This window comes from Apis cerana, linkage group LG1 (assembly GCF_029169275.1).
Source record: "Apis cerana isolate GH-2021 linkage group LG1, AcerK_1.0, whole genome shotgun sequence".
Taxonomy (NCBI): Eukaryota; Metazoa; Arthropoda; class Insecta; order Hymenoptera; family Apidae; genus Apis; species Apis cerana.
The window spans coordinates 26,707,140-26,721,585 of record NC_083852.1 but is presented as its reverse complement, the minus strand read 5'-3'; the positions used below and the strand labels follow the sequence as shown (position 1 = coordinate 26,721,585).

The 14,446-nt window shown below is 43.6% G+C and overlaps 1 protein-coding gene across 9 annotated transcripts in view; it reads left to right on the top strand.

Moving 5' to 3' along the window:
* LOC108004314 (fibroblast growth factor 17) overlaps positions 1 to 10,877 on the top strand; it is an 81,627-nt gene extending 70,750 nt beyond the window's left edge. For all 9 annotated transcript variants that reach the window (XM_062087141.1, XM_017067117.3, XM_017067120.3 and 6 more), the window contains exons 4-5: positions 5,283 to 5,389; positions 5,708 to 10,877. In XM_062087141.1, the coding sequence (XP_061943125.1) occupies positions 5,283 to 5,389; positions 5,708 to 6,139 (539 nt within the window). In that variant the 3' untranslated portion in view covers positions 6,140 to 10,877. The remainder of the gene's footprint in view (positions 1 to 5,282; positions 5,390 to 5,707) is intronic.
* The last annotated feature ends 3,569 nt before the right edge of the window (positions 10,878 to 14,446 follow it).

The window sequence follows — 14,446 nt, the reverse complement described above, 5'->3', positions numbered from 1 at the left end:
AGCTGGGCCACTAAACATCTCAATTTATAGCGATGCTTATCGATCGACCTAGGGTCAGGGGACTTATCTCCGCCCGCTTTCGCTACCAACCGCCGTCCTGGGCCCCGTTTTATCTTCCTGGGATTAATAACCCAACTCCTCTATTTCCGCGGGAGATAGCGGTCTGAAGAAACGAGAAAAAAAAGCGATCGCGTTTTGTCGCGATTGTTTTCGACTAGACGCCATTTATCTCGCTGTAGCCTCTCGTCTGGACCAACTCGTACTTTCCTGCTTATTTACGAGGATCCGAGTTCACGGTCGTATCGAAATCGAGTTTAAGATATCGACGGGAGAGGAAATAACGCTCGATAACGCTCTAATAACGCTCTTCGTGTTTTCCCGCGAAGGGAAAATATCATCATTTCCGATATCAAATTCGTAATGGCGATCTAGATTAAATCGGGTCGAGTCTTAATCGATCGACCTTAACGAGTCGAGTTATTGTTCTTAAATAATTACTTTTGTCGAGAATACGGTGGAATAACAATGGAATGCGCGGTTTTAAAATTTATGAAACGCGAAAATACGCGGATAGGTTGGCGAAACGTATGCAAAACGTAGAAGCATAGTTGAATTTATTATTCAATTATTCGCTTGTTTACCGAGATTTGTTGCATTCGCGGCAAATGTATGTAATCACGGTGTGGAGATCCTTGGAATATATTAAATTCGCATATATTAAATTCGCCTTTCAACCGTGCCGTATACGTAATCTCCGTTTTTCCAATAGCGATTTCGCGTAATCTTGAAATTCCGAAAGGAAGAGCCGTAGAGGAGGAGAGGAGTAGAAAGAAGCTGTCCGCCCTAACCGTGGCGTGAGCGCGAGGCGGCTCCTTTTCTGACTTTCACGGACGAGGTAGGGGAGAAAAGGAAGGTCTAAAAGGAGGGAAGAAGGCTTGTGCAAACAGAGGAGCCAGTTTTCGCGCCGCACGCTGCGCCGCGTCTGCACCTCCCCAAGATCCATCACCTCGGTCCACCTCTTCCTCCTTTTCCACCTCTTTCATCGGTTGGTGGCACCGGTGCTGTTGCTGCCGTTGCTGCTGCTGCGCTGCCTCCACTTTTTCCTTCCGTTACTCTCCTCTCTCTCTCTCTCTCTCTCGTGGCGATTACTCAAGCTCCATTCGTGAAATGAACCGACTCGACTCGCGCTGCACCAACCTTTCAGACACCGTGAGAGCGTCCTTCAGCTTTTCGACTCTTAACTGCCGACCGGGCTACGAAGCGGCTTCGTGAATTCCTGCTCGGTGTCGGTGTGGATTCCAAAGATAATTAACTTGCCGCCGTTTGAAAATTAAAAATTGTTCCCATACTTTCCGCGTTAAAATTAATTGTCTCAAGTTTCACCATCTCCTTCTCTCTTCGACCATCGATCCATCGTCGTTTCGTCATTCGTGTATATTCTTTCGTGTATATTCGGCTGAGAAAGGTAGATTTTTATGCGTGTAATTCGTCGGCACGTCGAATTCGATTCGAACAAGGGTTATTGGAGAACGAGACGAACAATGATAATTACCCTCTCGTTATCGTCCGATTGGAAAGCAGAGTGGCATTCGTCGAAGCGGATAATAGTTGTAATTACATCGATCCCCGTGACATTTTTATCACGTTGAACGAACGTAATCGGCCTACGAGGAACTTCAATCTTCTTAAATGACTGGTAGCATCTCGATATCGTGCGCGATATCTCACCACGTCTGAAAGAACGAAGAGAGAGAGAGAGAGAGAGAGAGAAATAAAAAAAAACGATCCGGGTTGGAATTTAATTATTGTAGTGGGCACGAAGAGAGGCACGATTATCGCGTCAGTGGAGCAAATCAGGGGCTTCACCTGTCACAGTTTCGACCGGCCGGATGGGAGACAACCGGTATAGGTTATGTATTCTTCTCATTTGCGCGCCGTTGTAATCTGGTGCGCGTTCACGCCGGATGCTTCCCACCGCGGAGGGCGATCCATCGTGCGTTGGCCAATCGTGCGTTTAGGTGTTAACGACGGGATCGCTATTATACGTGCCAGCTTTATAACGAGAACCGCGGTTATACACCGTTTTTTCCTTCTTTTCTTGCGCGGTCGGTACCGGCCTACTCGCTTTCGCGTCATATTATAGCTTTCATAACGCCGACGCCGCGTAATTGTGGCGCTCCAGTGGTTCTCAACCCGGTTATTCGCCTCGCGAAAAAATACGGAAATTTTCTGCGCATCCGCGATCCACCCGATCGTTATACCCGTTTCTTCGAGTCCGTTAAATAAAAAGAAAAAAAAAAGAAAAGAGAAACAAAATCTTCTCGACTCGTTTTTAATTTAAAACTCGGCGAAACGATGGTGATGGTGGGGATTCCTTCGCGACAAATCGACGATATCTTCGAACGAGGTATTTCGGTCCTTGTAAAGAGAGAAGGAGCGAGAAGAGAGAGAGAGAGAGGAAAGAAGCTATTAGTTGCGAACCTATAACGAACGGAGAATCGGTTCCTGTATCGCGACGAGCACGTAGAAGTAATATATGGGATCCATTCTTCTTTCCTTCTGTCTCGCTCTTTCCCACTTATGCGCTGGCCCATCCTACCAGTTATTATCGGGGGTAATCGTGCCTAAAAGCCGGTGCCCGCTTTTGATTAAAATTGGCTTTTAATTCATTTGGCAGCCTCTAATCTCGTGGCGGCTCCGATCAGAGGAAACGGCGGCGAGGGAGAGGGGGAAACTCGGGGAACGGAAGACAGAGGGTTCGAAGCGAAACGCTTCATCCCTCTGCTCCTTCGCCTTCGCTTACGATCATACGCGCGTTGCATTTTTATCCGAGATTGCTCCTCGATCGTTCTTCTTAATCTCGGATTACGGAAAATTCTGTAGGAAGAGAATCGTTGCTCGATCCGACGACGACAGACGATTCCCTCTGGAGGAACTGTACCGTTCGAGTCACCGGCGAAACTCAGTCGAACAAGTTAGCGGAGACGCCTGTCTCCGATCGTACGTCTACCAAGTTTAGCGAGTAACGCTCCGTCACTCCAGCTACGATCTCGCTCGCCATTCCCTTTTACTCGATAACGATAAGGAATCGTTTCGAAAGGAACCACGTCCAAGTTTCGTCGCGATTGCTTCCACTGCTAGGTATCGGAAGTATAGGAGTTTGATAATGGCTAACTGGAACGAGCAAACAAGCGTACATACGTAGCGTGTTGGGAGTAGTCGTGGTATTAGTGTCAGGTTGTTATCGTCGTACTTTTCTCCGCCGCTACCAGGTAGATATATATGTGTGTACATGTGTGTATGTTTCATATTGGAAAGCGGACGTCGCGAAACGGAAGAGGGAAAATTTTACCGATAGTTTCCAACTTGTTTGCCATACTTGCGACTCAAGTTTATCGTTGATAATGCCCATTATATTTCCGTATCCCTGCATTTCGCCCAACCTATTTTTAACCGGCGGCGATTCGGCCAATTCCCGATTTCGATATCGGCTTAAACGATACTTGATGCGATACATTTTCCTAAAGTTTTTATCAAGTTGGAAGAAAACAACGATATCCCGTTTTATTGCGAGTTTCTCGATAAAAATGTATTTCGATACGTTTACGACCAATTGCTAACGAATCGGGTCGATATTTTTTTCAAACTGTTTATTCCATATTAAATTCTTCCCGGATAGAACGAATTCGCGTTTGATTCGCGATTGGTAGCGCCAACCTATCCACTCGGCCGAAATGCGCGCGATTCTTTCGAGAGAAGGATTTTTTCTCACGTCCAGATAAGATAGGACGTTTAACGATCGAGGTGAAAAGGGACAAATTGATCGAGCGGCCGGGAGGGATGTCGGTGCGGACAGATAGAGCGGAAAGGTGAATTCGATTAATTAAGAAAAGTGGGGAGGAGGATTAATTGGCCTGGGGAATATATAGACTATCCCGTTAGGGGGACGCGGATTAAGTCCTCTTGCGCTTTTTCTGGTTTCTGAAGACCGGTAGAAGGCGGTGAGAGAAAACGAAACGTAAAAAGGAAGGAGAAGGGAGCAGGGGAGGGAAAGAGGGAGTTTACGAGGCAGTTCGGGGACATTCTTGATTTCGATGTTGGGAAGGCACCCGACGAGAACCACTTGAATTTAACGAGGCTCCGGCAAATGGGCCACCCTGCAGACTTTCCTCCTTCCTTTTCTCTACGTATCGCGCTTACCTACCCATTCTCGCATGGCCCGCGAACAAAGAAGAAAGGAAAAACTCATAATCGTGACGTCGTCATTTTATACAAACGTCTCTATCCTATTAAAGAAACCCCATCTCGCGAGCCAAAGTTTACTAGTCCTTCTTTTTCTTTTCTTTCGAGGCGAATTTAACGCGGATTCGAGGGATAAACGGAACCCTTCCCACCATCACGAGCATCCGTCCTTTCACGTTTTGATTTCGAAAACGAGGCAAGGTTGAAAATCGCGGGTACTTTCTTCGAGGACAACTCTCTCGGCTGCTTTCTCGTCGTGCATCGGTAAATAGAGAATAAAGCGTAAAGAAGTACATACGCAGAGGAGAAGTTATATGGAAGATGGACGGAATAAATTGGTCGGGAATAGAATTGCGCGAGCGTTCGGAAAGCTCGGAGTCGGGTTTGGTGCACCTGTAAAATGCCAGCCCTTCCTTTCCCCGTTGGTTATCCGGAACAAAGGACGCCTACTTCTCGGTCGGCAGAATTTCGTAATAGGTGGTGCGAAAGAAAAAGGGAGAGAGACACGGCGTAGCGCACAGCGAGCGTAGCGCGACGTGTATACGGTTCGGGGTCGAGGCACGACAGGACCCGCTAAGTGGCAAAGTACACACCGGTCGGTCTGTGCCTCCTTCATTAGCACCAACTAGCCTCGGCGGCAGGCTTAGCCAACCTTTTCTTCCTTTCTTCCAGTGCCGAACACACTGGCTGGAAGAGGGCCCCTCGCTCGCCCTCTCTCTCTCTCCGAGCCATCGATGTAGGTACAACTCGCGCTATAAACCTCGAGAGGAGATCTCTTCTCGGAAATATGCCAGCTCGCATACCGAACGCACACAACCGCCGCGTTACCTCCTCCACTACCCTGCGGTTTTCTCCTCGATAACCGATACCTCCCGATTATTTTATAAACTTTCTTCCTTTTATACCATTCTCGCCTCTTCCACTTCCTCTCCTCCCCAAACACGCTCCATTTTTTCTTCGTTTGAAAAATTCCAAAACCGTTGTTTCACTCGTTTTCTAATCGAACGTTTCTTTTTTTTTTTTTACGCTTCATGTTGCAGAAAAACTTACGACCCAGTCCGAGGACTTCAGTAAAATGTTGTACATCTTCGCTGAGAAGAGCCAGCGATACATCTGCTTCAACAAGAAATGGAAACTCGTCGGCCTGGTAATTACACTTGCCCGCCAATTAGTAGACATATTTCATTATCGCGCGCGGCCGAGTAAATTTATACGCACACGAATGGTACGGTTACGCGTTATATATATATATTTATATCCGTCGCTTGTACGTTAGAGAACATCCTCGTTAAAAGTATAATTTGCGAGCGAAGATTATTAAATTGTCGGCGGTGATTCGAGTCCGCTGATGCGCCCTCTCCACTCTGGTTGCGCGTAAATCCAGCAAGCTCGCGTTGTCCCATTTTTATTTTTACTTACGCGCGGAGAAGGGAGAGATACCTTTCTATGTTCTTTTTGTTCGCAGCTTAAGAAGCAAAAGGGTTATTGTCAGTTCTACGAGGAGTACAACGGCTCGTATCTGACGTACAGAAACGTGAATAATTCGCGGTATCTCGGGTTCAACAAGTCCGGGTACCCGATCAAGAATCGCGGTCGGCAGGAGTGCTTCAATTTCATCAAGTACAATCCCCACGCGGACATAAATCACCACAACAGCCTGGTGAACGCGGACATGGGTGGTATGGGGCCGAGGGATCCGTACGTGGTGTCGAGGAAGCCGTCGCCCGCGAGGGACACGAAGAACTCCCTGTTACAGGCGGACAGCACGAGGGAGACGATCCACACGACGCATCATTATCGGCACTCGAATCGTTGGAAGATGCGCCAAGCCGAGAAGATGTCCGCACCGCGAAGATGGCACGAGAGCCGTCTCTTCGTCGAGGCCAACAAGTATTGAGCCGCGCACTGGCTCGCCGATCAAGACTGCCTCATCTACATCCGTGAGAACCTGAGATCAGACTGCCAAATACGCTGGTGGAACGTACGGTCGAGATGTCAGGAACCCACTAACGCGGCACCACGTGAAACGCGGCTCGAAGCACGCGCCTCGATTGATCGCAACGAACAAAAGCTGGCTGGCTCGCCTCGTGTCTCCTGCTCGCTTGGGTACACGCGCACACACACACACACACACGTATACACAAAAATACACGGATACACACACGACCAACCGCATCTCGCTATACGGACGACAAGCAACAACGAAAATTCTACGTTCGCTCGAGGACGTAGAAACGGAGCGTACCGAGTTGCAGGAAGACAGTCTTGTTGGCTAGAGCTTTCGTTACGCGTCGTTAAATTCCATTTCACACTTGCCCCCGACTGAATCCTTTCAGGCAAGTATGCACGATATATCCATAATTTCCCTTTCGTTCCATCGCTAAATTTTTGATACTATTAGTTGGAGGGTGGTCGATTAACGAACTTACCCGTACTACTCGTTTCTTATTTCATTGTTTCACCGATTATCTCTCTCGATCGTTCTCGTTGTCTCGTTTCCCAAAAAAAAAAAAAAAAAAAGAAGAAAAAAAATCCAGAAAAGTTAGTTCCCGTATCTACGAGATAAAATAAAATAAAATAAAATAAAATAAAATAAAATAATATAAAATAAAATAAAATAGAAAAAAAACCGACAGAGGAGAAAGTAGGGAAAATATTCCGTGAGAATTCGCGTATTCGTTTAGGATCCAGTTTAGGGGATCGATTTTAGCGATGGAAGAATATTAAGTACGTTTGTTGCGCGCGATCGGCCTAAATCGTTGCGCAATCGGACAGCTATCGTGCTTCAAGCGCTGTCACAGACCGCAATTCACGCGCGGAGAGATGCACGAACCAAAGTATTTCGCGCAATTCCCTATGGAAATATTCCCTTTTATTCTCAAATTGATCTCGAAGTTGAGCAAATTGACCGCGCGTTAATCGGACTCGATCGAAAGGAGGGAGAGTTGATTTAGTCGTACGTAGATATCGATAGATAAACAGAATTTAGCGCAGCTATAGTTACGTTACATTTTCGAAAGAAAAAAGGAAAGGAAGGAAGGAAGGAAGGAAGGAAGGAAATATTTCCGAGGATTAGGGGAGCGCTGAAAAGGTGTAACTCTCCGGCGTGGTCGCGCAGTAGAGCTCACGCTGCGCAAGACTCTCTCGCTCGCTGTGCTAATTACGCCGCCTAATGTAGCGTGCGTGCGTGCATGCGTGCCTGCCTGCCTGCCTGCGTGTATGATAATATTATGTGTGCGTGCGTGCGTGCGTGCCTGCCTGCTCGCGACGTACACGCAGTTCTCACCGTGTCACGTTCATGTCGAAGCTCCGCCACGCGGTCGAAATCTTCGATTCGCTATTTTATCAACGGCTGCTCCATTCGTCTAAGCAATTTTTTACTATTTTATTCTTAATCGATATTATTTATACATATATACGTGTATATATACATTTATATATACACATATATTAGAGAGACAGAGAGAGAGAGAGAGAGAGAGAGAGAGAGAGAGAGAGAGAGAAAAGGGAAAAAAGGAAAAAAATACGCACGTGCGTGAAAGTCGATTACTCCGAACGCACATACATATTACGCAAACGGAATTTATTGAGACAGAGAATCGGTATGCATACGCTATTTCTCAGGAATGCGATAGCGTGTGATATATATATTTTTCGTAAATTTATTCCTGGACGATGTTTAGACAAACGGACGAATAAATAACAGGATCTCTGAATATTTTGTACGACATGTATTTGAAATACGATTCGCTTTCGGGCGGTGTAATTCACACAGAAATCTATATTTTTCGGATATGGAATGAGAGTGAGATATATTATTGAGAGAGTATCGGCTTAAACTGCGTGTTCGTGTACGAGCTTAAAAGTATTTGTGTGCATTTTTTGCGTGCGTACGTATATTTGCCTCTGAACGCGTGTGACTGCGTGTAATATATTATATATTACGACCGTTAATGAAGTTAATCCTTAGGACGCTACTGCAGACTGTATTACTAGGTTAGGTACACGATATACGACGTAACGGCGACTCAACGAAAAGGATCAGTGGTACGTTCCTCGGCCTCGCGTATAATAATTATACACGTTTCGTGCGAATTTACATCCGACACGCGACACGCGTATTTCCGATCGATGAAATCGCGTACGTCGCGTGCGTGAAAAGAAAAGAGAAAGAGAGAAAAAAGGTACCGAGTACCATCCCTGATTCCTTCGTTTTCGCAGATTCGCCACGTAAGGGCCGCTTGCCCCTTTCTCCCAAAAAAACAACTCGTGCCCTAGGTAGCTTATTTATTGAAATCATGTTTAGATACTACGAAAAAACCAAACCGCCCGAGAACATCTTTTCCTCCTATATATGTACGGAAATGTGCGCTGCTCTCTTTATTATTATTTTACTTATTCGTTATCTTTTCGTTTTTCATTAATCCTCCTTGATTTTTTTTTTTTTCGTAATTCTTCTTCCAACGAGACGACGAATTTTACTCGTTGCTCCACTTCTAGAAGAATTTCATTTTTCTTCTTCTTCTTCTTCTTCTTCTTTTCCTTCCTCCTTTTTCTTTGATTGAACGTGAAACGCGCGTTTCGAGAAAATTTTCGTTTCATTCGATTAAATACTAAATATTTCCATTCATTATTCGCGATAACTCGTATATTCCGTCGTCATTCTCATATAGTTGTACTTACTTTCCTTCTCACCCTCTCCTCTTTTATCGTTATCAATCCTAAATCCGAAAAATACTCAATACCTGATTAGTTAATTTCGTTTTTCGTACGAGTGGCAGTGCGTAGAGACCCTATTTTCGCCCTGAACGGTGTTTGTACGTGTCGCTAAAAAAAGAAAAAAAAGAAAAAAAAAGTAGACGGCAAATTGTTCGTAGAAGCGCCACACGTCCGTCTGATGAATCATGGCGGATAAACGCGAAAGAAATCATTTCTCTTCGATTCGCGTTCCTCTCAATATTATTATTATTATTATTAATACTTTTTTTTTTGACAAGCACCAGGATCATTCCGTTGACGTGCGCTCTAATTTCTAATATCATTTCGTTATTTCGAAAAAGAGGAAAGAAAAAACGATCAAAGTTATTCGGAATAGTTATTTTTAGGTTTTTTTTTTTTTTATTTTCGTTTACTGTCGCAACACTTCGTCTATCGGCGCGTGGCGTATGCAGGCTAAGTACGAATAAAAATTTCGCGCGCGAAACACAAATAAAAAATGCAAGCAATCGACGATTAGAAGAAAGAAAGAAAGAAAGAAAGAAAGAAAAAATATCGTATCGTAACAATTAAAAAAATTAACTCGTTTCGTGTATGTGTAAACGTAACATCGAGTCGTGAATTGCAGCGACGTTTGCAGTAACAGGAAAAGCGGGAAACACCGAATAATTCGATCGATTTCTTCTATTCTCGACGAGTAGAAGAAAAAAAAGAGACGAACATCGAGAAAAAGAAAGAAAGGAAGAAATAAATTAGATAAATAACGCGCAGCGATTCTCGACCAGCGTTCCTTAGAATCATCGGTTTGCTCGATGTCAAGTCACTTGGCGTTTAGTTTTTTATATTCAACGAAACACAATTCACATTTTTTCTACGATCATATTCGATATTTCGAAGCGGTACGAGTATATATATATATATAGTTGCGTTTAGCATTTTACGAGAAGCAATTTTTGAGAAGCAAGTGTAGTTGTATTTTTAATAATACGCGATAATAGCACAAAAAAAAAAGAAAAAAAAACATTCGTCGAATTCCACTGTCGTTGACGCGTGCCTTGACTTCGAGCACGATAAAACGATTATCGAACAAAATTCCTTCTCCTTTGTTTTTTTTTTTTTTTTTTTTACTTTCTCACAATCGATAAACGCGAACGGCAAGAAGGAAAGAAGCGAATGAAACGCAAGAGACGAATCTGACTATCCTATAGATAGATAGTATATATATGTATAATGAAAAAAAAGGTAAAGTACATATATATACATATATATATATATATAAATATATAAATATAAATAAAATATAAATATATACGGAAGATGATGTGTATTGTAAGATATTTAATACCGACTTGTCTTAAGCACACCACACGATGATCGATTGCGATGAAACGACGATAATAATTATTACGATGATTGTTGTATAACGAACGACGACGACGATGATGATGATGATGATAATGTTATTCTACATTGTAATTCGCGTTGTAATATAGAGGCCCACCTGTTACCCACTAAATCGATGTGTCGATGTATCCCGGACGTGCTTCGTTCGTACACGCGTCGAGGGAAATCGGGAATTGCGTTTCCATGAACGAGGGAGGAACGTTGGACATCGGCCAGTGAGTCAGAACTTTCTGATTTTTCTATGAGAAACACCGAACGAGCCGTTATCTGGTCGATGTCCAACGACCTTTGTCAACCGAGTTAAACGAAATCGTTTACGATTCTCAGTATTAATCGTATCGAGAAATGTTGGTTCCGTTTGTGAAGCTCGTTACTACGAGTGCAGCACGCCCGGAGCAACTAGCAATAATATAACATTCCAACTTAAATCGCATACGTACTGCGAATTCTAATAATGTGTGCCGCCGTACGAGAGAGAAAAAAAACACTGTCAAATACACGCTCATACACTGCTATATCTCGTCGTATTTATTTCCGTTATATAAAAACCCATTCCAAATTATATACCCTGCGTCCACCATTTTTAATCTCAATCCTCCTTTCGTTCTCAACTTTCATCGATTTATTTTCGTGGATGCAAATTTTTTTCCATACAAATTGACTCGAGATCGCGAGTTCAGATTAATATCGATATTATTCTAAAAGAAACGAACATAGTGATAAAGTCGCTATCACGTATTGATTTGCGTCAACGAGTTACAACGCAAAGCAAATAAATTTATTACAAAATAATTTCCACCAAAGATTTATCGGCCGGTAATTTGATACTCACAATTACAAGCAACACCTTCGATCTTGCTGAACATTCGTGTAAAAAAAGAAAGAAAGAAAAAAAAAAATAAATAAATGATTCGTAATTCGTGATTGATTGCGAGTGATTGATTGCGCAATGCGGATCGAGTAGAAGGAATTGTTGCACAATTGAAAGCAAAGTATAATAAAATCGCTATTAATCGTAGCGTAATAAATAAAAAAAAAAAAAAATTGAAGAGAGATATAATAGGTCGTAAACGTAATCAGAGTTTTAAAAGGATTTCCCCGATCGAAGAGTATTTTACTCTTTTCGATGGAACGGATTTGCGCTGGACTATGGAAGCAAATACTACTTGTATACCCGTCGATGCGCAAATCCGCTCAAATCCACTCGAGACCGAAAGCCAAAATCAAACAATTCGTAGGGATCGGATCGGGCCGTGAACCGTGAGCGAGTGAGTGTTTACCGCGATGGCTCGAAAGGTATTACGTTCTTCCATATGTACAAAGAAGGGCGGAAGAAGGTGTAGATACAAGACTCACTCCCGCCGCCACTCCAATTTCAACCGTTGATTTCCTTGGGAGGTAAACTGTGAAGGGCTCCTTAAATAATCGTCGAAAGATCCTCTTGCCTGCATATACCTCTCCTCTTTTCTCTCGAGGATATATCGAGGAGAGAGATCGAAACGCGCGAAGAATGGGCAGTGGTGAAACGAGACAGAGAATAAGGGGGCAAAAAGGAAAGAGAGAAAGAAAGAAAGAAATAAATAAAGCAGAAAAAAAAAAGGAGTGGGTCCCCCAATTTCGATCCCTCGTAACAGCTCGTTGACACCCCCTTTTCTTACATAGACCGGCCGACTCGAATAAGCACCCCTTCCAACTTCCTTCTTAACGCTCTCGAGTGTTTGATCTAGAAATCACGCGTCTGGGACTCGACCAAGCCGTTAAGTTTTTCACCCCCTTTTTCTCTTCTTCTTCTTCTCCTACCCCTTTTTCTCCTTCTTTCAGTAACCTCGGCTCTCTCTATACCTCTCCTCCTCTCCTCCCCTTCCCCTTCCCCCAGTCTCGTATAGATTCACGCGCCACTGGGTCGAGAGTGGTTCCCCCGTACCCTGCATTCTCGCATCTAAGATCCCGAGATTACCTTCCTCGTTGGACGTTTTCGAGCTACGCCACCGGAAACTTTATCTTACGGGATAATACCTGCTTTGCGATCCGCTTTCGTCCGGACGATCTACTGTTTTTTTTTCTTTTTTTACCTTTTCGGGTCGGAAACTTACGTGAAACTTATACTCGACCAGATGGTATCAACCACGAAAAGTACAAGATTTGTGTCGTGTGACTGCTCGCGTCAAATTCATCACGCGCGTCTTCTCCCTTTTATCCTCTTTATCGAGCGATTCTCGAAAGATAGATCTCGATCTCGTGTTCATCGTCGTAATCATCCTTTGAGGGAAAAAGAAAAAAAAGGAAAAGAAATTTATCTCCCCGTTTACATTTATATTTATTATTTCGAAAAACTATTCTAACTTTTTATACGAGCTCGGAAAGGATTGGCGAAAAGGAAGGAACGGCCGGTTCGTGTTCGCGAGGAGAGAAAAAAGCCGAAAAGGGATCGTGCTTCAATTAAGATCTCTCAATTAGCGTATCTTATCTGAGAGTTGGTTATCTGGCGGGCCGGGTTTGGAGGACAGGTTCCCGCGCGTTTCTCTTGGTGGCGGCTGCAACTAACTGGCGTCAGAGCGGTGCACGTTTCACGATCGAGGGGCCAGCTCGAATCGAGAACGGCCGGTCTATTTTTCGGCGGTTCCACCTGCGTGCACGCGCGTGCTTTGTGGTCTGCCATCAGTGCCGCCCTCGTTAAATCGAGTACGAACATCCGGAGAATATTAAGTCAGCGATCATTAGAGGAGATTCCGTCCTGATTCTTCCCACCCCACCGATCGGGACTACACAACACCATACTATTTCGAAAGAAAGTTTCGTAGGGGAACGGTGCAATTAGGCCTTCCCTCCCTCCCTTCCATTTTTTCTTCTTTTCGGATATATCGATCGATCCTCGATAATATTTCGATCGTTGCTCGAGAAAGATAATATTTTTATCCTCCTCCAATTACGGAAGGAAAAAAAAAAGAAGAAGAAGAAAAAAGAAAACGAGCGAGAGAAGGGAAAATTAGTGGACGTGAAATTTTAAACAGATATACCGATTTCGAAGTTTTTTAACACGGTATAAATATCCCATTTGACACGTTTTGATTTGAAATCCAAAGTAATCCCTTTCATCGAAATACCGAGGGGGTCGTTTCTATTCACGAGTCTTTAAAACGTCGTTCTCGCTAGTAGTTTCGTGACACAATGTGTGGGTAGTCACAATACGACCATTTGTCGCTGAATCGGGTATGGTTTGGCTATTCACGGAATTCACCAAAGAATAGAATACGTAACCTAGTATCGGATATAAGATCGATATACTTGAAATAATGAGAACGGGAAATGAATATCGAAGACGAAAATATATGAAAGTAATCTGCTATTGATCGCTGCTACGAGAAATATCATAATTGATCCTTGAATTTTTAATTTCAATTTCGCGATAACTTAATAACTCGATTAGATATAAATTTCTGAAATTATATAATATACACGAATTGGTAATAAAATGACAATGAAATTACAAATCTGGATCGTATTTTTCTGTTCCTTTGGGACGAAATGAGCGTTAAATCGCAGATAAAGGACTCGCATCGTTCCAGTAAACAGAATGAACGTCTTTTGGAAGGTAGGTTTTCCTAAAATTCGTATATAATAACGAAAAGTCGGTATCGCCCATTGTGGTTACTTTCACGACAATAAAATTCAGCTCGGTAAGTATAGAATGGGAAGCTCTCGCAGCATTCTGCCCTCCTCCTTCGTAATCGTTATGAATTCCGTCATGGGTGAATTTATGTGCGGATGCTTTCTGGGTGGCCACACGACGGAACTGCTATTGGAAAAAGTTCAAGGGTATTTCGTGTAGATTTTTCGCGGTATTTCGTTACCCGCCCCACGACATCCCTTCTAGTTGCGTGTAACGGTAGGCCAGGTGTACTTTCACTCCATTTTCACCCTCGAGGTCGTTCGTTATACTCGTGTTATGCTCGAACAAACGAGCGCAACCTTCAATTCTCTTCGAGGTCGACGGAAATGCCTCTTACATCCCCGTCCTTTTCGAGTATTCTTCGATATAAATTTCCCAGATTGTAATCGGTCGATCAATCGGTTTATATCAACT